This window comes from Salvelinus fontinalis, chromosome 3 (genome assembly GCF_029448725.1).
Source record: "Salvelinus fontinalis isolate EN_2023a chromosome 3, ASM2944872v1, whole genome shotgun sequence".
NCBI lineage: Eukaryota > Metazoa > Chordata > Actinopteri > Salmoniformes > Salmonidae > Salvelinus > Salvelinus fontinalis.
Window position 1 is genome coordinate 77,817,332 of NC_074667.1, and position 26,665 is coordinate 77,843,996.

General features: G+C 42.6%; 1 protein-coding gene across 4 annotated transcripts; it reads left to right on the top strand.

Annotated features, from left to right (window-relative positions):
* The first annotated feature begins 1,284 nt into the window (after positions 1–1,284).
* soat2 (sterol O-acyltransferase 2) lies at positions 1,285–26,604 on the top strand. 4 transcript variants are annotated; one of them, XM_055918106.1, is made up of 17 exons: positions 1,285–1,400; positions 5,685–5,866; positions 5,994–6,040; positions 6,601–6,770; positions 7,124–7,177; positions 7,515–7,622; positions 9,168–9,450; positions 12,516–12,591; positions 15,387–15,682; positions 16,371–16,500; positions 20,349–20,446; positions 20,599–20,697; positions 23,686–23,821; positions 24,089–24,234; positions 25,545–26,093; positions 26,137–26,166; positions 26,211–26,604. In XM_055918106.1, the coding sequence occupies exons 2-15, from the start codon at positions 5,746–5,748 to the stop codon at positions 25,593–25,595; spliced, it is 1,815 nt and encodes a 604-aa protein (XP_055774081.1). In that variant the 5' UTR covers positions 1,285–1,400; positions 5,685–5,745; the 3' UTR covers positions 25,596–26,093; positions 26,137–26,166; positions 26,211–26,604. The 4 variants fall into 4 exon arrangements, with proteins under 4 accessions (XP_055774081.1, XP_055774080.1, XP_055774082.1 ...); XM_055918105.1 differs by having other exon boundaries at positions 25,545–26,166; XM_055918107.1 differs by lacking the exon at positions 26,137–26,166 and having other exon boundaries at positions 25,545–26,086.
* Positions 26,605–26,665: the final 61 nt, after the last annotated feature.

A 26,665-nucleotide genomic window follows, 5' to 3' on the forward strand; every position in this document is an offset into this window, starting at 1 on the left:
ACAAGTGCCTGGATTAGGACCTGCGCCGCTTCCTGTGTGAGGCAGGGTCGTACTCTGCGGATGTTGTAGAGCATGAACCTACAGGAACGGGCCACCGCCTATTACTACAAACAGCGTTGTGTTTTCATTTAAAGCTGTAGGATATACCGTCACGTAAAGAGGAAACAGATTCCTGTTAATTAAGTTACAAATGTAACGGCTCATCGACCATTTAATAGCCAATATAAACGTCATGTAATGTACAGTAAAGATGTATATTTTATTCTAAAATGATCTAGCACATAATTGAATAGATATAGTTCTATAGTAATATAGTTCTCCATGGAATCTAGAGCTAGGAGAAAAGAAAGATAAAAAAGGTCATTAAAGGGTCATTAAGGTTGCCATAACAATGGGGTCAAAGACACAACAGCAAAAAAGAGATAAAGGGAAAATACATGGGATGATTATTCCTTAGTACTGTAAAAACTTGTCCAGTCATCTTCCTCCGAACTAATGCACGCACACGCACACACACACATATACACACATATACACACATACACACACACACACACACACACACACACACACACACACACAGAACCAATGGACAGAAGGACTCACTATGGACCCTTATACAGCTCTAGTCTAGATATACTAGTCTCATTGTGGACACTTATACATCTCTGGTCTGGATATACTGGTCTCATTGTGGACCCTTATACAGCTCTGGTCTGGATATACTAGTCTCACTATGGACCCTTATACAGCTCTGGTCTGGATATACTAGTCTCACTATGGACCCTTATACAGCTCTGGTCTGGATATACTAGTCTCATTGTGGACCCTTATACAGCTCTGGTCTGGATATACTAGTCTCACTATGGACCCTTATACAGCTCTGGTCTGGATATACTAGTCTCACTATGGACCCTTATACAGCTCTGGTCTAGATATACTAGTCTCATTGTGGACCCTTATACAGCTCTGGTCTAGATATACTAGTCTCACTATGGACCCTTATACAGCTCTGGTCTGGATATACTAGTCTCACTATGGACCCTTATACAGCTCTGGTCTGGATATACTAGTCTCATTGTGGACCCTTATACAGCTCTGGTCTAGATATACTAGTCTCATTGTGGACCCTTATACAGCTCTGGTCTGGATATACTAGTCGGCCAGCCAGCCAGCCAGCCAGCCAGCCAGCCAGCCAGCCAGGTGACTACAGGAGAAGGGTAGGACCTCAGCCAAGCTGGGCAAAGATCAACCTTTCAGCTGATGTAAGAGAGGGACACAGTTCACACACACACACACTCACACACCAGCGAGACACTCAGCGACATTGCTTCTCCCTGAGGATCACTCCCTGGAGCCTGTCTGTGTCAGGGGAGACCTGAGCCTGAGACCAGAACACTGTGAGTAACCTACAATGTGATTACAAGTTGAACCCAATATAATGTATGTTATTTACAGTATCTAGAGATATGTTTATTTTGCTGTGACCCCAGTGTATATTGTTATTTACTGTATATTTATATATGGCTCTGGTGGAACCCAGCTTGGGTTTTAGATCGATCAGAGATGACCTTAGAGATCAGAGATGACCTTAGAGATCACATAGATCAGAGATGACCTTAGAGATCACATAGATCAGAGATGACCTTAGAGACCAGAGATGACCTTAGAGATCACATAGATCAGAGATGACCATAGAGATCAGAAATGACCTTAGAGATCACATAGATCAGAGATGACCTTAGAGATCAGAGATGACCTTAGGGATCAGAGATGACCTTAGAGATCAGAGATGACCTTAGAGATCAGAGATGACCTTAGAGATCACATAGATCAGAGATGACCTTAGAGATCACGGAGATCAGAGATGACCTTAGAGATCACAGAGATCAGAGATGACCTTAGAGATCACATAGATCAGAGATGACTTTAGAGATCAGAGATGACCTTAGAGATCACATAGATCAGAGATGACCTTAGAGATCAGAGATGACCCTCGAGATCAGAGAGATCAGAGGTGACCTTCGAGATCAGAGATGGCCTTAGAGATCACATAGATCAGAGATTACCTTAGAGATCAGAGATGACCTTAGAGATCAGAGATTAATTTAGAAATCACAGAGCTCATTCTATATCTTCTCTGTTTGTGAAAGGACCACATGACTGAGAAACAGGTAAGCAGGTACATGGTGCTTGTTAATATAAATTGCTGAGTAATTTATTCATTTCCAGCTCTGGTAGATAATCTAATAACATAAAGCAATAACAGGACGTAAGCCTGGATGACAGAAAATCCCAAACCTTCAGTACTCTATGGTGAGGGACGGAGATGGCCAAGATCTTAGAGGTACGATTTGCTACAATCTGTTGGTAGTTTGAGTTCAACCAGAGAAGGATGGATGCTACTGTACTGTCTAATGACAAATACACCTAAATGTACTGTGAACAAGACACAGACCATGATTGTGTCTACTATGTGTCTTCTAGTTCTGGGCATTGAGTCAACTCAACTGGGCATTGAGTCAACTCAACTGGGCATTGACTCAATTCAACTGGGCATTGACTCAACTCAACTGGGCATTGACTCAACTCAACTGGGCATTGACTCAATTCAACTGGGCATTGACTCAACTCAACTGGGCATTGACTCAACTCAACTGGGCATTGATTCAACTCAACTGGGCATTGACTCAACTCAACTGGGCATTGAGTCAACTCAACTGGGCATTGACTCAATTCAACTGGGCATTGACTCAACTCAACTGGGCATTGACTCAACTCAACTGGGCATTGACTCAACTCAACTGGGCATTGACTCAACTCAACTGGGCATTGACTCAACTCAAGTGGACATTGACTCAACTCAACTGGGCATTGACTCAACTCAACTGGGCATTGATTCGATTCAACTGGGCATTGACTCAACTCAACTGGGCATTGATTCGATTCAACTGGGCATTGACTCAACTCAACTGGGCATTGACTCAACAAGCACAGAATATTCAGAGAAAGAGTGAAACACTCCTCTTCATTTAATTCCCACGTGACCTATAAGCATGTTTCATTGCTGCCTTCTACTTCACACTATAATCAATGCGCATAGCGGAAGTTCCGTTTTTTACAGCGAGATTGAAATTTAAAAGGCAATGTTCCCCGCTTTAGCGGAGCCTGCATTCACGGTAAACGCTGCTTATGTCGGTATAACTGTAAATTACCTTCACATTTTTACCGCGGAATGTGTAACGCTTCAGCGATACAGACTGAATAGAACTCTTGGACTTTAATGTCTTCGACCTTTACAATGTCATATCAGCATATCTGTCATTATTTCAAAATGAAAGAACAGCCTTACCTCACATGAAAATAATCATTGAGTAAATGATTGCATCGGTGGGAGAGAGAGACGGGGAGGGAGAGAAATAGAGAGGAGAGAGACAAAGGGGGAAAGAAAGGAGGGAGAGAGGGGGGACAGAGAGAAGGGAGAGAGGGAGAGAGAGAGATGGGGGGGAAAGAGGAGAGAGAGACATTGGGAATGAGGGAGACAGAAGAGAGAGAGAGAGGAGGAGAGAGGGAAGGAGAGAATGAAAACAGGAAACACACAAGAGATGATAACCTCTAGTAAACCCTGACGCTGATCAAACACTACAGATAAACAAACATGTGCTACTACTTGTAAGGGTATGTGGCTTGTTTTTGTCCAGTGGGCCGTTGGGATGACAATGGACAGGTTGTTCACCACCTCTCTCTTCCAATCCTGTCGTCAGCATATATTTAGACAGACCTCATGTGCTATTTAAAAATCGAACCCTTCCAAGAACATACCGTCCCGGGAGTTATTGGGTCAACAGAAATGGAAGGATAAGGAACGATGAGGTTACTGTTGGTCATGACGACAGACCCTCTGTACCGTTCCCCCGATAGAGACAGAAACAGAGAGATAGGAAGTGAAACTGAGGTTACTATTGGTCATGACAGACCCTCTTTATCTTTCTCCCCTACTGTACTGTAGAGGCTGATTATCATATCTTAAGACAGAGCTCAACTATGTACAAGTCCAATCCCCCATAAAGATAGTACAGACAGTACAGGGAGTCAATGGAAAGGGATGAGGAGCACGGCCCCTCTGGGGAAAAAACGTAGAATCTTTCCTCTACCATCTCCCTACGGGTCCGCGGAGTTGGGGGGGGGGGGGGGGGGGGGGGGGTGGCGGGGGGGATTTCTGCACATTGTTTTTGGGGGAGGGGGGTATTTTTTTAGTGGAAAAATATTAGTTTGGGATTTTTTGAGGTGAAAAATTATTATTTTATGAATATCGCTAGCTACAACAGAATACCATTGTGGATGCAATTTTTATGTCTCTGCGTCCAGTACGAAGGAAGTTAGAGGTAGTTTCAGGAGCCAATACTTACTAGCGTTTAGCGCAGTGGCTAGAAGTCTACAGGAACAGTTAGCATGCTAGCTGTTCATCCGACTCTGGGGAAGTAGATAAATGACTTCATTGCCAACATGTCTAACTATCCCTTTAACATGGAGGAAATGACAGTCATTGGAGCTGATTACAGGGCCGTCAAATAGTTGTTTTCGTGACGGAAGGACAGCTTCAGTGTCAACTTACGATCAACACCAGATAGAAAGCAAACAGAAAGGATATTGAACTATCTATATATATATATATATATATATATATATACTGTATATGTTTTTATAATATTGAACTATATATATATATATATATATATATATATACTGTGTATGTTTTAGTAATATTGAACTATATATATATACTGTGTATGTTTTAATAGTATTGAACTATATATATATATATACTGTATATGTTTTAATAATATTGAATTATATATATATATACTGTATATGTTTTAGTAATATCGAACTATATATATACTGCATATGGTTTAATAATACCATCTTTGAGAAATAACAATCAAATAAAAGCTAGACAGTTGTAAAAAAATTGCAAAAGAAAAAATAAATTGCCATTCAGAGCACATTAGCTTTAAAACTACAAAATGGTCTCTCATCTCCATGCCAATAAGCCTCTCCCCCAAAACAAAATGGCAGCTTAATGGAAAAATGTGTAGAACAGCAAAAGTAATCCAGTTGCTAAGATACCATTATAGCTAAAAGACAATATTAGAGTTGACACTTCCTCGTACAATGAACAGTGGGGGAGGTCGAAATAATTAAACTGTCTACAAAATCTATTCATTTTAAAATGTTGATTACTACAGTACAGAACTGCTAGATATAGGATCCCATAGGACGTTTCCCTATATCTTTATAAGACAGCCATCTTCTCTTTTTGGTTATTTATGCTTTTGGAGAAGGGTTTTTAACTTTTTATTTTCACAAGATTTGGCGGGTTACAAGTACAAGGGTGTTTATATTTGTGTAATACACTTTAAATGTTTATATTTGTGTAATACACTTTAAATGTTTATATTTGTGTAATACACTTTAAATGTTTATATTTGTGTAATACACTTTAAATGTTTATATTTGTGTAATACACTTTAAATGTTTATATTTGTGTAATACACTTTAAATGTTTATATTTGTGTAATACACTTTAAAAGCTGTAGGAGATTATAGTCAACGGGTTGGGTCTGTAACAGGTGCTGTCTTCCTCTATACACGTGTTCGATTCTAATCTGTTTCTCCTTCAGGTTCCTACAGCAGGGCGATACCTGTACAGAACCCGTCCCTGCGTCTTGACTCGGAGGTGCCATGGCAACAGACAGCAACAGACTTGGAGACACCACGGTCACAGAGACAGCCACCAGATTGGTGCACCGAAACATTAACAACACCAACAGCACTGTCTCCAATGGAGAGGTCACTAACCGTGGTGAGGAGTTGGTCAACACACTATCCTCCATATCATCATCATCATCATCATCACAGATTGATCACATCCTGTATGTAATAGATATTACAGTAGGCTAGCTACCATAACTGTTTATTTCTGTGTGCAGCGGAGAAGCACGCTGAGGATTTGATGCAGTGGAAGAGGCATGCGGAGGTCGGTGCACTGATGTTTTTTATTTATTTTACCTTTATTTAACGAGGCAAGTCAGTTAAGAACAAATTCTTATTTTTAATGACGGCCTAGGAACAGTGGGTTAACTGTCTTGTTCAGGGGCAGAATGACAGATTTTTTACCTTGTCAGCTCTGGGATTTGAACTTGCAACCTTTCGGTTACTAGTCCAACGCTCTAACCACTAGGCGACCCTGCCACCCCCGTCTCTATTGTATCTAGATGCCACTTATCAAGCAAAGTAAAGTACTCTGTCTATATGTGCCAACCTCTCTCTCTCTCTCTCTCTCTCTCTCTCTCTCTCTCTCTGTCTGTCTGTCTGTCTGTCTGTCTGTCTGTCTGTCTGTCTGTCTGTCTGTCTGTCTGTCTGTCTGTCTGTCTGTCTGTCTGTCTGTCTGTCTGTCTGTCTGTCTGTCTGTCTGTCTGTCTGTCTGTCTGTCTGTGTGTGTGTGTGTGTGTGTGTGTGTGTGTGTGTGTGTGTGTGTGTGTGTGTGTGTGTGTGTGTGTGTGTGTGTGTGTGTGTGTGTGTGTGTGTCCTGTGCAGCGAATTAAGAGTAAGGTGCTGGACCAGATTCAGGGGCAACTTAGTGACCTGCTAGACAAGGCCCTGACTGAATCTGTCCAGACATTCACACAGAACGGGAACCACGGCAACAACTACGTCACCAGGGACGGGACAGTCACCCCCACTAACAACAACGACCACTCACACAGGTTAGGACAGCTCTGATAATGCTGCACTATACTGTAATGTACTATACTACTGTACTGTACTACACTGTACTATTCTATTCTACACTACACTGTACTCTACTGTAGTCTACTGTACTGTACTGTACTCTAGTGTACTACACTGGACTGTGCTGTACTATACTGTACTGTACTATAATGTACTATGCCATACTGTATGGATGACAACACACAGTTTAGGATCTGTGTGTGAGGTAGATCCCAGTTTCTCCTGGTCAACTCCATGCTATGTCCAGGAAGGTACCTGTAGATGTTTGTAGGAAAGTGACTAGCTGTTGATCTTCTCATGTTGATTTCAACTTCTTTATTCATTTCAGAACCCACATGGAAAAGGATGGAAAAGTATTTATGGACAGACGCTCCATTCTAGAGTTAGTTGATTTTATTTATTTAAACAGACGCTCAAACGGCTTAAACAAACAAGCACATGACACTAGGCAAAAACATAATGTTCTGTCCACATGACACAATATTGTGCTATCATGCAACACCATTGTATCAATCAATTGTGTCGTATGGACAGTACATCCTGTCTACTGGACAAAACATTAATTTCATGTCTATTGTCCTGTGTTTGTTTTGTTTGAGCTGTTTGAGATGAATCCCGTCAGAATAATATAATACTGGATATGATAGTTAGATGAATCCCGTCAGAATAATGTAATACTGAATATGATAGTTAGATGAATCGTGTGTGTTCCTCCACAGTGATCTGTTTGAGATCAACCACATTCGGACCATCTACCACATGTTCATCTCAGTGCTCTTCCTCTTCATCATCAGCACACTGGCTGTGGACTACATCGACCAGGGCAGGTGTGTGTGTGTGTGGGTGCGTGCGTACGGAAATGACGTCACGCTGCTTGCTTAGCGAGCTGCGCTTTCTCCGGATTCGGCTCACACCGAGGCTCAAACACAGGACCGCTGCCTTGCTAGCGCACGCTGCCTTGCTAGCACACGCTACCTTGCTAGCACACATGACCGCCCTCCCGCAGCGTCTTACCAGTCGCGTCACGCAAAAACCTAGCTATTCGTTGACGCAATCGGGGACACATCAGGCTAAGGAGTAAGTTTCACATATCAAATCAAATCAAATCTAACTTTATTTGTCACATGCGCCAAATACAACATGTGTAGATCTTACCCTTGAAGTGCTTACTTACAAGCCCTTTAACCAACAATGCAGTTCAAGAAAGAGTTAAGAAAAGATTTACCAAAGGAACTAAAGTCAAAAATAATAAAAAGTAACACAATAAAATAACATTAACGAATCTATATACAGGGGGTACCGGTACCGAGTCAATGTGCAGGGGTACAGGTTAGTCGAGGTAATTTGTACATGTAGGTAAAGGGATTATGCATAGATAATAAACAGAGTAGCAGCTGTGTAAAAACAAATGGGTGGAGGGGGGGGGGGTCATTGTGGCTAGGAGTCTTTGACAATTTTTGTGGCTTTCCTCTGACACGCCTAGTATATAGGTCCTGGATGGCAGGAAGCTTGGCCCCAGTGATGTATTGGGCCATACGCACTACCCTCTGTAGCACCTTATGGTCGGATGCCGAGCAGTTGCCATACCAGGCGGTGATGCAACCGGTCAGGATGCTCTCGATGGTGCAGCTGTTTAACTTTTTGAGGATCTGGGGACCCATGCCAAATCTTTTCAGTCTCCTGAGGGGGAAAGGTGTTGTCGTGCACTCTTCACAACTGTCTTGGTGTGTTTGGACCATGACAGTTCGTTGGTGATGTGGACACCAACGAACTTGAAACACACGCGTTTAGTGTTACTTTTCAAGAATGGTAAAGGCGTCCGCATACACAGGTTGGGTTTGCTCCTAGCAGAACTCGTTTAGGTCGAAGCGACCGTCTGTGATCGCATACTCCCTAAAGACCTTCGCTTGAAACACAGCAATATTACTGTTGTTTGTCCCACTTGAGCCACTGTAGCGACATCATAGCCAGAAACACTTCCTCAAAATAGCCTGAATTAATCTAAGATAAATCAAGAAATCTGTCAATAGTTGTTTACGTTTTCCCCCGAAGAGGTCTTAATCTGACAATTTTACATCTAACTAAGATGTTTGGTGTAGTATATCTCAAGTTAAAAAAAAAAAAAATGTATAAAAAACTTAGCATCTCTTGTGGAATGACAACAAACACTTCATGTTCCCACTCCTACTGGGAGTAGTACTGTTGACCAATCACAGGCAAAGTTTTAGACTGGGAAGCATACGATAAGCTTCAGACTTTACTAAGGTTTTTGAAGCATCTATTGTATTACATTTCAATATATTCTATTCAATTATATTTTGAAGAATCTATTCTATTATGTTTCAATATATTCTATTCAATTGTATCCCCAGGCTGGTGCTGGAGTTTGACCTGTTGTCCTATGCCTTTGGGAAACTACATATAGTAGCTTTGGCCTGGCTGTTGATGTTCAGCTACACGTTGGCCGTGCCCTACTATGCCCTGGCTCTCTGGGGGACTCTCTACCATCGCAGCCCGGTACAGGGGGTACTGTCGGTGGGCGCTGGGCTGGTACTCTCCGTCTTGCAGGCCGCTGTACTGGGGATTCTCCCCGTATACGTGGTGTTTCGCTACCAGCTGCCTCCAGCCTCACGATTCATCATCATATTGGAACAGGTATGTAAAGTCAACACATGGAATTACTAGAAGAGGTATGGATGTATGTGTGTACCTACAGTGGTGTGTGGTGGGGATCTGTCTGGTAGTGGTGTGTAGTGGAGATCTGTCTGGTAGTGGTGTGTAGTGGAGATCTGTCTGGTAGTGGTGTGGAGATCTGTCTGGTAGTGGTGTGTGGTGGGGATCTGTCTGGTAGTGGTGTGTGGTGGAGATCTGTCTGGTAGTGGTGTGTGGTGGAGATCTGTCTGGAGGTGGTGTGTGGTGGAGATCTGTCTGGTAGTGGTGTGTGGTGGAGATCTGTCTGGTAATGGTGTGTGGTGGAGATCTGTCTGGAGGTGGTGTGTGGTGGAGATCTGTCTGGTAGTGGTGTGTGGTGGAGATCTGTCTGGTAGTGGTGTGGAGATCTGTCTGGTAGTGGTGTGTGGTGGAGATCTGTCTGATAGTGGTGTGGAGATCTGTCTGGTAGTGGTGTGTGGTGGAGATCTGTCTGGTAGTGGTGTGGAGATCGGTCTGGTAATGGTGTGTGGTGGAGATCTGTCTGGTAGTGGTGTGTGGTGGAGATCTGTCTGGTAGTGGTGTGTGGTGGAGATCTGTCTGGTAGTGGTGTGTGGTGGGGATCTGTCTGGTAGTGGTGTGGAGATCTGTCTGATAGTGGTGTGTGGTGGAGATCTGTCTGGTAGTGGTGTGTAGTGGAGATCTGTCTGGTAGTGGTGTGGAGATATGTCTGGTAGTGGTGTGTGGTGGGGATCTGTCTGGTAGTGGTGTGGAGATCTGTCTGATAGTGGTGTGGAGATCTGTCTGGTAGTGGTGTGGAGATCTGTCTGGTAGTGGTGTGTGGTGGAGATCTGTCTGGTAGTGGTGTGGAGATATGTCTGGTAGTGGTGTGGAGATCTGTCTGATAGTGGTGTGGAGATCTGTCTGATAGTGGTGTGGAGATCTGTCTGGTAGTGGTGTGTGGTGGAGATCTGTCTGGTAGTGGTGTGTGGTGGGGATCTGTCTGGTAGTGGTGTGTAGTGGAGATCTGTCTGGTAGTGGTGTGGAGATCTGTCTGGTAGTGGTGTGTGGTGGAGATCTGTCTGGTAGTGGTGTGTGGTGGAGATCTGTCTGGTAGTGGTGTGTAGTGGAGATCTGTCTGGTAGTGGTGTGTGGTGGAGATCTGTCTGGTAGTGGTGTGGAGATCTGTCTGGTAGTGGTGTGTGGTGGAGATCTGTCTGGTAGTGGTGTGGAGATCTGTCTGGTAGTGGTGTGTGGTGGAGATCTGTCTGGTAGTGGTGTGTGGTGGAGATCTGTCTGGTAGTGGTGTGTGGTGGAGATCTGTCTGGTAGTGGTGTGTAGTGGAGATCTGTCTGGTAGTGGTGTGTGGTGGAGATCTGTCTGGTAGTGGTGTGGTGGAGATCTGTCTGGTAGGGGTGTGTAGTGGAGATCTGTCTGGTAGTGGTGTGTGGTGGAGATCTGTCTGGTAGTGGTGTGGAGATCTGTCTGGTAGTGGTGTGTGGTGGAGATCTGTCTGGTAGTGGTGTGTGGTGGAGATCTGTCTGGTAGTGGTGTGTGGTGGAGATCTGTCTGGTAGTGGTGTGTTGTGGAGATCTGTCTGGTAGTGGTGTGTGGTGGAGATCTGTCTGGTAATGGTGTGTGGTGGACATCTGTCTGGTAGTGGTGTGGAGATATGTCTGGTAGTGGTGTGTGGTGGGGATCTGTCTGGTAGTGGTGTGGAGATCTGTCTGATAGTGGTGTGGAGATCTGTCTGATAGTGGTGTGGAGATCTGTCTGGTAGTGGTGTGTGGTGGAGATCTGTCTGGTAGTGGTGTGTTGTGGGGATCTGTCTGGTAGTGGTGTGTAGTGGAGATCTGTCTGGTAGTGGTGTGGAGATCTGTCTGGTAGTGGTGTGTGGTGGAGATCTGTCTGGTAGTGGTGTGTAGTGGAGATCTGTCTGGTAGTGGTGTGTGGTGGAGATCTGTCTGGTAGTGGTGTGGAGATCTGTCTGGTAGTGGTGTGTGGTGGAGATCTGTCTGGTAGTGGTGTGTGGTGGAGATCTGTCTGGTAGTGGTGTGTGGTGGAGATCTGTCTGGTAGTGGTGTGTGGTGGAGATCTGTCTGGTAGTGGTGTGTGGTGGACATCTGTCTGGTAGTGGTGTGTTGTGGAGATCTGTCTGGTAGTGGTGTGTGGTGGAGATCTGTCTGGTAGTGGTGTGTGGTGGAGATCTGTCTGGTAGTGGTGTGTGGTGGAGATCTGTCTGGTAGTGGTGTGTGGTGGAGATCTGTCTGGTAGTGGTGTGTGGTGGATATATGTCTGATAGTGTGGTGTTTAGTAATTAAGTAAAGACAGTGATGAATATAGACACCAGCATCAACAACATCTCATATTATACAAGTTAAAGTAGAGAACTGATCCTGATTGGACAGTGTCCCGTCGCTGCTTGTTGTGACAGTGTTTATAATTAACTGGATTGGACAGTGTCCCATCGCTGCTTGTTGTGACAGTATTTGTATTCATCCTGATTGGACAGTGTCCCATCGTTGCTTGTTGTGACAGTGTTGATATTTATCTGGATTGGACTCATCCCATCTCTGCCCTGCTCCTCTTATCTTCACACTGATATTGTCAATAAAGAAAGGTTGATTTAATAAATCAGCTGGATGACTAGCTTGGTCATTTGTTATCTTTTTAGAATTGGCAGGAGAACATATGAGACTTTGGATGCACTAACCAAACCTGGGTTCAAACACTATTTGAAATCATTTCAAATAATTTTGCTGAACTTGATTGAGATTAGTTGGTGCAATGGAAACAATAGAATAGTTACAAAAGCCCTGTCCATCTGGCACTCCAGGCAGGCTAAAGAAAAGGCTAAAAGTATTTGAAAGATTTCAAAAACTATTTGAACCCAAGTCTGGCAATAACTCTCACAAGGACAATTCTATTCCAATCCCTTGATTCATCTAAGGTGTGGATATCAATGTAACAAGTTACAGTCATTCATTGGTCATGATTGATCTGTTTTATTGCCTTAGCTGGCTCCATTTGCCTTGTATAACGTTTACGCGTTGTCTCTCTCCCCTGTTCAGATCCGTTTCCTGATGAAAAGCTACTCTTTCATCCGAGAGAATGTCCCAGTCATCCTAAAACACAAGACAAAGGAAGGTAATGACAAGGATAATGTAATGTAATATAAAATAATGTATGTAATGACACAGAAACTACCACCCAATGACGATTGCATTTATATTGGAGTCATTCAGTGCATTCAACTGACCACGATGAGTCATAATGTCAATACAGTGTCAAAACCTCAGAACCTTGTCTAATGTTTATAGAGATGACATATAGAACATCAGAACCTTGTCTAAAGTGTTTATAGACGTGACACATAGAACCTTAGAACCTTGTCTAAAGTGTTTATAGAGGTGACATATACAACCTCAGAACCTTGTCAAAAGTGTTTATAGAGGTGACATATACAACCTCAGAACCTTGTCTAAAGTGTTTATAGAGGTGGCATATAGAACCTCAGAACCTTGTCTAAAGTGTTTATAGACGTGACACATAGAACCTTAGAACCTTGTCTAAAGTGTTTATAGAGGTGACATATACAACCTCAGAACCTTGTCTAAAGTGTTTATAGATGTGACATATAGAACCTTGTCTAAAGTGTTTATAGAAGCGGCATATAGAACCTCAGAACCTTGTCTAAAGTGTTTATAGACGTGACACATAGAACCTTAGAACCTTGTCTAAAGTGTTTATAGATGTGACATATAGAACCTCAGAACCTTGTCTAAAATGTTTATAGACGTGACACATAGAACCTTAGAACCTTGTCTAAAGTGTTTATAGATGTGACATATACAACCTCAGAACCTTGTCTAAAGTCTTTATAGAGGTGACATATAGAACCTTGTCTAAAGTGTTTATAGAGGTGACATATACAACCTCAGAACCTTGTCTAAAGTCTTTATAAAGATGACATATAGAACCTTGTCTAAAGTCTTTATAGCGGTGGCATATACAACCTCAGAACCTTGTCTAAAGTGTTTATAGACGTGACACATAGAACCTTAGAACCTTGTCTAAATTGTTTATAGAGGTGACATATACAACCTCAGAACCTTGTCAAAAGTGTTTATAGAGGTGACATATACAACCTCAGAACCTTGTCTAAAGTGTTTATAGATGTGACATATAGAACCTTGTCTAAAGTGTTTATAGACGTGACACATAGAACCTTAGAACCTTGTCTAAAGTGTTTATAGACGTGGCATATAGAACCTCAGAACCTTGTCTAAAGTCTTTATAGACGTGACACATAGAACCTTAGAACCTTGTCTAAAGTGTTTATAGAAGTGGCATATAGAACCTCAGAACCTTGTCTAAAGTCTTTATAGACGTGACACATAGAACCTTAGAACATTGTCTAAAGTGTTTATAGATGTGACATATACAACCTCAGAACCTTGTCTAAAGTCTTTATAGAGGTGACATATAGAACCTTGTCTAAAGTGTTTATAGAGGTGACATATACAACCTCAGAACCTTGTCTAAAGTCTTTATAAAGATGACATATAGAACCTTGTCTAAAGTCTTTATAGCGGTGGCATATACAACCTCAGAACCTTGTCTAAAGTGTTTATAGAAGTGGCATATAGAACCTCAGAACCTTGTCTAAAGTCTTTATAGATGTGACACTTAGAACCTTAGAACCTTGTCTAAAGTGTTTATAGATGTGACATATACAACCTCAGAACCTTGTCTAAAGTGTTTATAGAGGTGACATATACAACCTCAGAACCTTGTCTAAAGTGTTTATAGAGGTGACATATAGAACCTTGTCTAAAGTGTTTATAGAGGTGACATATACAACCTCAGAACCTTGTCTAAAGTGTTTATAGAAGTGGCATATAGAACCTCAGAACCTTGTCTAAAGTCTTTATAGATGTGACACATAGAACCTTAGAACCTTGTCTAAAGTGTTTATAGATGTGACATATAGAACCTTGTCTAAAGTGTTTATAGAAGTGGCATATAGAACCTCAGAACCTTGTCTAAAGTGTTTATAGAGGTGACATATACAACCTCAGAACCTTGTCAAAAGTGTTTATAGAGGTGACATATACAATCTCAGAACCTTGTCTAAAGTCTTTATAGACGTGACACATAGAACCTTAGAACCTTGTCTAAAGTGTTTATAGAAGTGGCATATAGAACCTCAGAACCTTGTCTAAAGTGTTTATAGAGGTGACATATACAACCTCAGAACCTTGTCAAAAGTGTTTATAGAGGTGACATATACAATCTCAGAACCTTGTCTAAAGTGTTTATAGATGTTACATATAGAACCGTGTCTAAAGTGTTTATAGAGGTGACATATAGAACCTCAGAACCTTGTCTAAAGTGTTTATAGAGGTGACATATAGAACCTTGTCTAAAGTGTTTATAGAGGTGACATATAGAACCTTGTCTAAAGTGTTTATAGAGGTGACATATAGAACCTCAGAACCTTGTCTAAAGTGTTTATAGATGTGACATATAGAACCTTGTCTAAAGTGTTTATATAGGTGACATATAGAACCTTGTCTAAAGTGTTTATAGAGGTTGATATATAGAACCTTGTCTAAAGTGTTTATAGAGGTGACATATACAACCTCAGAACCTTGTCTAAAGTGTTTATAGAAGTGGCATATAGAACCTCAGAACCTTGTCTAAAGTGTTTATAGAGGTGACATATAGAACCTTGTCTAAAGTGTTTATAGAGGTGACATATAGAACCTTGTCTAAAGTGTTTATAGAGGTGACATATACAGTAGAACCTTGGGGCCAGGATTTTTTCCTGACTATGTGGTCTGACCAAGATAAACTCGGCCCTGTATTGACATAACATCTCTTATATATCACCTCAACAGACAATACTGCTTGACTAATGACATCATTGTGTTTCTCAGGAGAGGGCCCCAGGGGAGAGGGCCCCAGGGGAGAGGGCCCCAGGGGAGAGGGCCCCAGGGGAGAGGGTCCCAGGGGAGAGGGCCTCAGGGGAGAGGGCCCCAGGGGAGAGGGCCCCAGGGGAGAGGGCCCCAGAGGAGAGGGTCCCAGGGGAGAGGGCCTCAGGAGAGAGGGTCCCAGGTTCCCAACATTCTCGAGCTACCTCTATTTCCTCTTTGCTCCCACCCTCATCTACAGAGAGTCTTACCCCAGAAACCCACGCATTAGATGGAACTATGTTGGCGTAACGTTTGCTAAGGTGAGTTATTTTCCTACTTTTAATCTTAATGATAGATTGTCTGTATTGTCTGCTGTAGATATACAGTTCATGTTTTAGTCTATTTTAAAATAACCAGTGAATGTATTCACCCTAATAATAAATAATTGATTTGATTTTATACTGTAAAGTGTTTTTCCAGAGCCCAATTTGCTTTATAAAGAAAGGGAGAGACTCCCCTTATTCGCCCTCTGTTGGTAGAGGTGTTGAATGCAGCCTGTGGCTCAGTATTGTTCCAGTAGCAGGTCATTGACATACCAGTATAGTTCAGGTCTCCAAGCTATACTATAATTTAACTGTAATCTTTAATCTTATCAGTATGTACAGTATGTTATTGAAGAATACATTTAGATTTGACCTTCAACCTCTAACCTAACAAACTAGAACTTTTGTCAGTAAGCCTTCTGTCTAGTGCACTCTGGGTCCTACCCCCTGATAAGTTCACATTGGATAAGGTCAAAGATCATTTTGTGTAGTATCTTTAGCTTTTATAGTTCTGAACTCTGGACAGATTCCTCTGCCATGGGAACTGGCAAGACCGCACAAACAGATCTGGTACCAGGCTTGCCATGGGAACTAGCAAGACCGCACAAACAGATCTGTTACCAGGCTTGCCATGGGTGACTTTTCCATTTATCCTCCACCTGTTTCCTTCCTGTCCTTCACTCAGATTCTGGGCTGTCTTTTCTATGGTTACTTTATCCTGGTGAGACTGTGCATCCCTGTCTTCATGAATGACAGCAACACGCCTTTCAGCACCAGAACTCTGGTCCTGGCCTTGTTCCATGCTACACTTCCAGGTAATTCGTCAGTCAAATATAAATATATGTATATAAAGCCACGTCAGTAGAAGAATGTAGCCTGTATTCTAATTGGGAGTGGTGAATTTTTATGATTTAAAAAAAACTTTATTTAACTAGGCAAGTCAGTTACAAACAAATTCTTATTTACAATGACGGCCTACCCCAGCCAAACCCCGGACGACGCTGGGCCAGTTGTACGCCTCCCTATGGGACTCCCAATCACAGCAGGTTGTGATACAGCCTGGCTTCAAACCACGTTGTCTGTAGTGTCACCTCTAGCACTGAGATGCAGTGCCTTAGACCGCTGAGCCACTCGGGAGCGCCAGAGTGAACTTGAACTTTTATTTAAGGAGGAAAGACCTTTGACCTTATCCAATGTGAACTTATCAGGAGGTAAGACCCAGAATGCACTAGACAGAGGGCTTACTGACAAAAGTTTTAGTTTGTTAGGTTAGAGGTTGAAGGTCAAATCTAAATGTATTTGTCACATGCTTCGTGAACAACAGGTAACAGTGAAATATGTACAGGCCCTTATCAACCATGGAGAGAGAAAGAAAACAGAGAAATAATTAAAAATTAAACACTTAATAATAAAGTGGTAATAAATATGCAATGTGTAGCTATAACTTGGCTATATACATGTACATGGGGTACCAGTACTGAGTTGTTGTGTAGGTGTACGAGGTAATTGAGGTAGATATTTACATATAACTAAGAAAAAGTGACAAATAATAAACAGTAGCAGCAGCGTATGTGATGAGTCCAAAAAAATTGTGGAAAATGGGTCAATGCAGATAGTTAAATAGTTAACCGAATAGTTACCCGGACTAACTATTTAGCGGCCTTATGGCTTGGGGGTAGAAGCTGTTCAGGGTCCTGTTGGTTCCAGACTTGGTGGATCGGTACCACTTGCCGTGAGGTAGCAGAGAGAACAGTCTATGACTAGGGTGGCTGGAGTCTTTGACAACTTTTAGGGCCTCCCTCTGACACCGCCTGGTATAGAGGTTCTGGGTGGCAGGGAGCTCGGCCCCAGTGATGGGGCCATTCGCACCACCCTCTGTAGTGCCTTGCGGTTGGAGGCCGAGCAGTTGTCATACCAGGCGGTGATGCAACCAGTTAAGATTCTCTCGATGGTGCAGCTGCAGAACTTTTTGAGGATCTGAGGTCCCATGGCCAAATCTTTTCAGCCTTCTGAGGAGGAAGAGGCGTTATCGTGCCCTCTTCACGACTGGTTTGGTGTGTGTGGGCCATAATTGATCCTTAGTGATGTGGACACAGAGGAACTTTAATTTCTCGACCCGCTCCACTACAGCCCCGTTGATGTGAATTGGGGCATGCTCGGCCCTCCGTTTCCTAGTAGTCCATGATCAGCTCATTTGTCTTTCTGACGTTGAGGGAGAGGTTGTTGTACAGGCACCACACTGCCAGGTCACCGTTCTCCTCCCTATAGGCTGTCTCATCGTCGTTGGTGTTCAGACCTACCACCGTCATGTCGTTGGCAAACTTAATGGCGGCAATGGAGTCGTGCTGTCCACACAGTCGTGGGTGAACAGGGAGTACAGGAGGGGACCAAGCACACACCCCTGAGGGGCCCCCGTGTTGAGGGTGAGCAAGGCGGATGTTCTGTTGCCTACCCTCACCCCCTGGGAGAGGCCCATCAGGAAGTCCAGGATCCAGTCGCAGAGGGAAGTGTTCAGTCCCATGGTCCTTAGCGTAGTGATGAGCTTGGAGGGCACTATGGTGTTGAATGATGAGCTGTAGTTAATGAACAGTATTCTCACGTAGGTGTCCCTCTTGTTGTCCAGGTGGGAAAGGGCAGTGTGGAGTGCAATAGAGATTGAGTCACTTGTGGATGTGTTGGGGCGATATGTGAATTGGAGTGGGTCCAGGGTGTTTGGGAGGATGGTGTTGATGTGAGACAACACCAGCCTTTCAATGTTTTTCATGGCTACAGATGAGTGCTACGGAGCGATACTCATTTAGACAGGCTACTTCTTGGGCACCCTGGAACGCCACTTCTGTCTTGAGAGCGTCGCTGTTACTTCCGATTTAAGTTTTTTGCTTGTAAGCAGGAATCAGGAGGTTAGAGGTACAAGGCACTGCATCTCAGTGCTAGAGGTGTCACTACAGACCCTGGTTCAATTCCAGGCTGTATCACAACCGACTGTGATTGGGAGTCCCATAGGGAAGTGCACAATTGGCCCAGTGTCGTTCGGGTTAGGGTTTGGCCGGGGTAGGCCGTCATTGTAAATAAGAATTTGTTCTTAACTGACTTGCCTAGTTAAATAAAGGTCAAATAAAATTAAAATAAAAGATTTGCCAAATTAAGAGCGAGGGAGAGCTTTCTATGCATTTCTGTGTGTGGAGTAAAGCTGATCTAGTTTTTTCGCCTCTAGTTGCACAGTTGATATGCTGGTAGAAATGAGGTAAAAGGGATTTTGATCTAGTTTTTTCGCCTCTAGTTGCACAGTTGATATGCTGGTATAAATGAGGTAAAAGGGATTTTGATCTAGTTTTTTCGCCTCTAGTTGCACAGTTGATATGCTGGTAGAAATGAGGTAAAAGGGATTTCAGTTATTTTCCCTAAATATCACTGGCCGCTAGGAGCACCGCTTCTGGATGAGCATGTTCTTGTTTGCTTATGGCCTTATACAGCTCGTTGAGTGAGGTCTTAGTGCCAGCATCGGTCTGCGGTGGTAAATAGACAGCTACGAATAATAAAGATGAAAACTCTATTGGTAAATAGTGTGGTCTACAGCTTATCATGAGGTATTCAACCTCAGGCGAGCAGTACCTTGATATTAGAGATCGCGTACCAGCTGTTGTTAACAAAGAGACACTTCCCCTCTTGAGCTTACCCGACGCTGCCGCTCTGTCCTGCCGAAGCATAGAAAAACCAGCTAGATGTAAATTATGTCCTTGTTCAGCCACGACTCGGTGAAACATAGAATATTATAGTTCTTCAGGTCTCGTTGATAGGATAGTCTCGAACGGAGCTCGTCCAGTTTTTTCTCCGGTGATTGTACGTTCGCCAGTAGAACGGAGGCTAGAGGCAGTTTTATGTACTCGCCGATGTAGTTTTGTCAGGGTGCCGGCACGTCGGCCTCTCTTACGTCGCCTGTTTTCTTGTCCGAGTCTGTGGGATCAGGGCCTGTTCCGGGGCGAGCAGTACGTCCGCTGTACTGATGTTCAGAAAAAAAAAAAAAAAATAGCCAGTAAAAGCAGCTGCTCTACATTGCGGCGCGATTCTATAGATATACAGGTGATCTATTTACTATGAACCACAGTGAGGTTTGTCTCCCAGAGAGATAACACACTGTTCTTCATCTATGGTGTCTCCAGTCTATTCCCTAGGCTGTGATAGGAACTAGCATTACAATGAGATAATAATACCAATACAACCTCTGAGTTTATGGTTGTGACCCGATGTGTCAGTAGGTTGTCGAGTTCCTTACTGTGAGGTAATTGGACAAGTCAGATAAGTTGAGTTACTTGAGTACGTTCTGACAGTGGGGTGGTAAATCTCTCTCTCTCCCCCATCCTCCCTCTCCACCTTCTCCTCTCCCTATCCTCCCCTCTCTCCCACCCCCTCTTCTCCTCTCTCCTCCTCTACTTCTCTCCCCCATCCTCCCTCTCCACCTTCTCCTCTCTCCTCCTCTACCTCTCTCCCCCATCCTCCCTCTCCACCTTCTCCTCTCCCTATCCTCCCCTCTCTCCCACCCCCTCTTCTCCTCTCTCCTCCTCTACTTCTCTCCCCCATCCTCCCTCTCCACCTTCTCCTCTCTCCTCCTCTACCTCTCTCCCACCCTCTCTCCCACCCCCTCTTCCCCCTGCCCTCCTCCCAGGTATGTTATTGCTACTGCTGGCGTTCTTTGCCTTCCTCCACTGCTGGCTAAACGCCTTCGCTGAGATGCTATGCTTTGCAGACAGGATGTTCTATAAGGTATAACTTACACACACACACACAAATAGTCTACACGTAATACCTCTGAAACACACTGTCTATTTGTTATAATCAGACCAGGAAAAATTCCTGGCACTATTTAAAATGCCGTAGAACCAAATTCAATAATTTTCATCCTTTTTGTTCTGCAGGACTGGTGGAACTCGACATCGTTTGCCAATTACTACAGGACCTGGAACGTGGTGGTTCATGACTGGCTTTACTACTATGGATACAGAGATTTTCTCTGGGTAACTATCTCCGCTAAATCTCACCGTAAATATAGCCCCAAATCTCACCGTAAATATAGCCCCAAATATCATACAGACCCAATACTGGAGCCACAGTGTTCGCATTCGAAAACAGAATATTCAAGAGATTTTTTTTAAATCTAAGAGATGAAATGGGATTGACCATCCACAACACTGTTAAACCCTCTAACCCTTCTGCTTGTAAAAAAGAGCTGACCTACTCTAACACCTAAAAAGGCTTAAAAACGAGAAATTAGGTAAAAAGATAAATGACTTCATCTTTTTTAAACTGCAGAGTAAGTAAAGCCATTGGCAGTAAAATCTTGGAGGAAATACAGCTGACACACCGGTTAAAAAGACATGCTCCTTCAATTAGGTAAGAGCATGTGCACCTGTGTCAGAATGAACGACCAATGAGCAATGGGGGAAAAGTATCCAATTGTCATACTTGAGTAAAAGTAAAGATACTTTAATAGAAAATGACTCAAGTAAAAGTGAAAGTCACCCAGTAATATAGTACCTGAGGAAAAGTCTAAAAGTATTTGGTTTTAAATGTACTTAAGTACCAAAAGTCAAAGTAGAAATCATTTCAAATTCCTTATATTGAGTAAACCAGACGGCATAATTTTTTCTTGTTTTTGCTAATTTACGGAGAGCCAGGGGCACACTCCAACCCTCAGACATAATTTACAAACGAAGAATTTGTGTTCAGTGAGTCCGCAAGAGCAGAGGCAGTAGAGATGACCTGGGGCCTCATTTATAAAATGGACTTAATTAATATCCATTGTTATCTTAAGTATGACTTATGCAAGAAAACCACATATAAGTAGTTATTTATAAAACTTTACTGTGATGTGGAAATGATCTTATCTCTACTCAGAGACTTGACGCAAGTGATTTTCCTGCTGGTTATGTATGGCTATTCTTTCTTCCTTTACAGTTTAAGGTCTCGTTTCTTTTTCACATCAGACACAGTTCTGTCCTGCTGCCCCACCTTGTTCACTGCAGAGGCGACACACTCCCAAGATACCTGTTTGTCAACCCACTATTTAGTCCACCGAATAATACGTGTTGCCTGTCTTCAATCTCCACTACCATCGCCGTGATCTCGTCTTCCAGAGCGTTTGCGTTTCTCTTTTGGTCCATGGCTATTCCTGACTAAACCCTCATTCGTGCCACCATTCTAGAAGGGGAAATCACTGATTATAAGGAACGTTTAGGTGCCATCAATTTTCAGTTAATTTGAGATTTATAGATGACAGGTGCGTAAGTTACAAACAGGCTTCTTAGAACCTGCGTAAGCAAGGTTATTTTTACTCAGTATCTTTTATGAATCCAACGTAAGCACGCCGTCAGAAATGATCTTACCACTAAGTTCAAGTTTAAATCTAATCATTTTTTTTTTAAACGAGGCCACAGGGATTTTCTCTTAATAAGTGAGTGAATTGGACCATTTTCCTGTCCTGTTAAGCATTCAAAATGTAATGAGTACTTTTGGGTGTCGGGGAAAATGTATGAAGTTCAACTTCATTATTATTTTGTTTAGGAATGTAGTGAAGTAAAACTCAGTTGTCAAAAATATAAATGGTAAAGTAATGTACAGATACCCCCCAAAAAAAAACTTAAGTAGTACTTTTAAGTATTTTTACTTAAGTACTTTACAACACTGTCAATGAGAACACAGTAACAATTATAATGACTGCACGGCCAGGCACGACTCCAACACCATCATTACATTTGCCGGTGACACAACAGTGGTAGGCCTGTTCACCGACCACAACGAGACGGCCTATAGGGAGGAGGTCAGAGACCTGGCCGTGTGGTGCCGGGACAACAACCTCTCTCTCAACGTGATCAAGACAAAGGAGATGATTGTGGACTACAGGAAAAAGAGGACCAATCACGCACCCATTCTCATCGGCAGGGCTGCAGTGGAGCAGGTTGAGAGCTTCAAGTTCCTTGGTGTCCACATCACCAACAATCAAACATGGTCAAAGCACACCAAGACAGTCGTGAAGAGGGCACGACAAAACCTATTCCCCCTCAGGAGACTGAAAAGATTTGGCATGGGTGCTGAGATCCTCAAAAGGTTCTACAGCTGCACAATCGAGAGCATCCTGACTGGTTGCATCACTGCCTGATATGGCAACTGCTCTGCCTCCGACCGCAAGGCACTACAGAGGGTAGTGCGAACGGCCCAGTACATCACTGGGGCCAAGCTTCCTGCCATCCATCCAGGACCTCTCCAGACTATTTGCAGTGCCCCCCCCCCCCCCCTTTTACACCACTGCTACTCTCTGTTGTCATCTATGCATTGTCACTTTAATAACTCTACCTACATATACATATTACCTCAATTACCTCAACTAACCGGTGACCCCGCACATTGACTCTGTATTGGCACCCCCCCTGTATATAGTCTCGCTATTGTTATTTTACTGCTGTTCTTTAATTATTTGTTACTTTTATTTCTTATTCTTATCCGTATTTTTTTTGTTAACTGCATTGTTGGTTAGGGGCTCGTAAGGAAGCATTTCACTGTAAGGACTACACCAGTTGTATTCGGCGCATGTGACTAATAAAATTTAATTTGAAGACAATTAGCATTTTGGTGTGTGCAATTGGAAATTAGTGCAGGCATAGATTCTCCATTATATGTATTAACCGCCTCTTCCTCTCTGGCGCAGGCTTATGGGATGTTTGAATGGAATGGCAAATGACCAGAAATACAAAGACATTACGTGGACTTGCTTCACGGTTAAAGAAGTTACTTTAAAATGAGTCTCAGTACAAGTGAAGGCTTTTTATATAGAGAGATGAAGTCTCTCAAACGATGCCCGATTACCTACGTCAGGTTAAAAGTTGTGCACTATAAAGGGAATAGGGTGTAATTTTGAACACAACTAGTGTCGTGTTTATTGTGTATGTCCACTCGTCTCTGTGACCCTGTCCAACCCCTAACCTTTGACCTGTAACCCCTGACTGTAGCTGTCCAGAAGGAAGTTCCGTACGGCAGCCATGTTGTCAGTGTTCGCCGTGTCGGCCTTGGTCCATGAATATGTCTTCACCCTGGGCTTCGGATTCTTCTACCCAGTGATGTTCTGTCTCTTCGCTTTCTTCGGAGGTGAGACACACACACACACACACACACACATGCACGCACGCACGCACGCACGCAAACACGCACACACACACACACATGTTCTGCCTCTGCACTGTCATCAGAGATGATCCAGAGCCATAGACTATATTGGCCAGTTTCCCAGACATAGATTAAGTCTAGTCCCTTAAATATGTATTCAAGAATACCTCTGTGATGACACACTGTAACTTGAAATGATTTGTTTTGACAACAGAAAATAGTTTGATGATCTCTCTCTCTCTCTCTCAGTGGCGTTCAACTTCACTCTGAACGACAAGAGGAAGAGTCCTGTGTGGAACATCATGATGTGGACCTGTCTGTTCATTGGCCAAGGGGTGATGGTGTGTCTGTACTGCCAGGAGTGGTACGCCCAGATACACTGTCCTCGCACTGGGGTAGGTATCACCCACAGACATTATATACCATATGTTTACATATATTACGCTGGGTTACGTATCACAGCCAGATAACTATGAACGATACAGTACAACGTTATCAGACATTAGCCAACGCTCATAGAAATGCCCATTAATCCACAAAATTATTCACATTTCCTCTTGCTGCAGGATTAGAAAACACTGCAGTACAATGTTATGATAGCACTGCAATACTACAGTACAATGTTATGATAGCACTACAATACTGCAGTACAATGTTATGATAGCGCTGCAATACTACAGTACAATGTTATGATAGCACTGCAATACAATGTTATGATAGCACTACAATACTGCAGTACAATGTTATGATAGCACTACAATACTGCAGTACAATGTTATGATAGCGCTGCAATACAATGTTATGATAGCACTACAATACTACAGTACAATGTTATGATAGCACTACAATACTGCAGTACAATGTTATGATAGCACTGCAATACTACAGTACAATGTTATGATAGCACTACAATACTGCAGTACAATGTTATGATAGCACTACAATACTACAGTACAATGTTATGATAGCACTACAATACTACAGTACAATGTTATGATAGCACTACAATACTGCAGTACAATGTTATGATAGCACTGCAATACTACAGTACAATGTTATGATAGCACTACAATACTGCAGTACAATGTTATGATAGCACTACAATACTGCAGTACAATGGTATGACAGTGTTGTCAGTCCTCGTAAAATACATTAATCTGACGGTGGCGCAAATACACAAAGTAGTCTCTCTGTTTCAGTTTTTCTCTGTCCTCGTCACTTTCCCACTAGTCTCACACGCAAGCAAACACCCACACATCATCACACACACACACACACACCAACAGGCCACACGTGTTAGCGTGTGGATATTAATATTTTTTTTATCATTTCAAAATAAATAAACATCACTTTTTTTTTAAACAGCAGAAAATCTGATTTTTCTATGTCAAACGGTTTTGTTATATTTCAGTATTCTGTGATGTATATAAAGTGTAATATTGGGATGGAAACTCAAAATGTAATACATTTCAACTCCATATCTGACATGGTACAGGTGTCTTCTTTTGTTTAAGCCCATAACCATGTGTGTGAGGTGTATACTTTTGTTTCAAAGTAGATTTATTTAAAGACGACCAAGAAACACTCCGTGTAACCCGGATTTAGCCCACTGCAGTAAATTAAACCACAAAAAAATGTGTTTTTGTTTTCCAAACAAGTGACAATGCTTTTCTAAACGGTGTGTGTGTGTGATCTCTCTCAACAGGATAGCTTCTGGGAGTTGGTGACACCCCGGTCCTGGTCCTGCAGCAACTAGGTCTGAAACTACGTCATTGAGTTGCCTGCTTCATCCAGGGATTGAGACATGGGCTGAGTCTCAATAGTAATCCCAGCTGTTCAACCCTCCACTTTGAACTTGGTGTCAGGGGACAAACCCAGCCTTGTAAACCTTGCCTTTGATCCTTGGCTAAAACAGACGCCCTTTGAGTGTGATTCGTTGATAGAATCCTGTCAGGAAACAAGATCTAAAGGTGGAATATAAACAAGAGGTGGTAGTAGTAGAAAACGTGCTTACTGTTTGGATGGAACATGTATGGATGGATTGTGTATCTATGGATGTGTTTAACTATAGTAGTGGGGACCAAAGGTCCTCACAAGAATAGTAAACAAAAAAACATTTTGATCAACTGGGGATATTTTGTTAGTCCCCACAAGGTCAAATGCTATTTCTAGGGGGTTTAGGGTTAAGGTTAGAATTAGTGTTATGGTTAGAATTAGGTTAAGTTTAGGGTTAGCAGCTAGGGTTAGGTTTAGGGTTAAGGTTAGGGTTAGGAGCTAAGGTTAGGTTTAGGGTTAAGGTTAGGGTTAGGGTTAGCAGCTAGGGTTAGGTTTAGGGTTAGCAGCTAGGGTTAGGTTTAGCAGCTAGGGTCAGGTTTAGGGTTAAGGTTAGGGGTTTGGGAAAATAGGATTTTGAATGGGACTGAATTTTGTGTCCCCACCAGGTTAGTTATACAAGACTGTGTGAACTGAAATGACATGAACAGCATTCTGCATGACCTCGGTGTCAAGACTTCCATGCCAGGGGACGCAATTCTTCACGCATTAGAATGTTCTATTGGTTAAATTCAGACACAACTCCACTGAGTTATATTGTTTTGTAAATTCAAGACAATTTGTAAATTAATGCAAAACAAAATCATATCACATTTGTAAACGTACCGCTTCAAATGTAATTTCTTTTTTTTAATACGAAACTGCATTTACAATATTTTTGTTGTTGTCTTTACACTATATAAAGTGATCTCAATAAAAGGTGGTTATAGATATGAAGGAACAATACCATTTCACTGCAGAGAAACTCTAATCTGCACAAAACAATGACAGGAA

What these genes read in the sequence shown, in the direction of transcription:
- soat2 (XM_055918105.1), top strand. Translation starts at nt 5,746, where the DNA reads ATGGCAACAGACAGCAACAGACTTGGAGACACCACGGTCACAGAGACA. An exon ending in AGTGGAAGAGGCATGCGGAG is followed by an intron (nt 6,041 to 6,600) that starts GTCGGTGCACTG and finishes TGTCCTGTGCAG; the next exon opens with CGAATTAAGAGTAAGGTGCT. An exon ending in GACTACATCGACCAGGGCAG is followed by an intron (nt 7,623 to 9,167) that starts GTGTGTGTGTGT and finishes TTGTATCCCCAG; the next exon opens with GCTGGTGCTGGAGTTTGACC.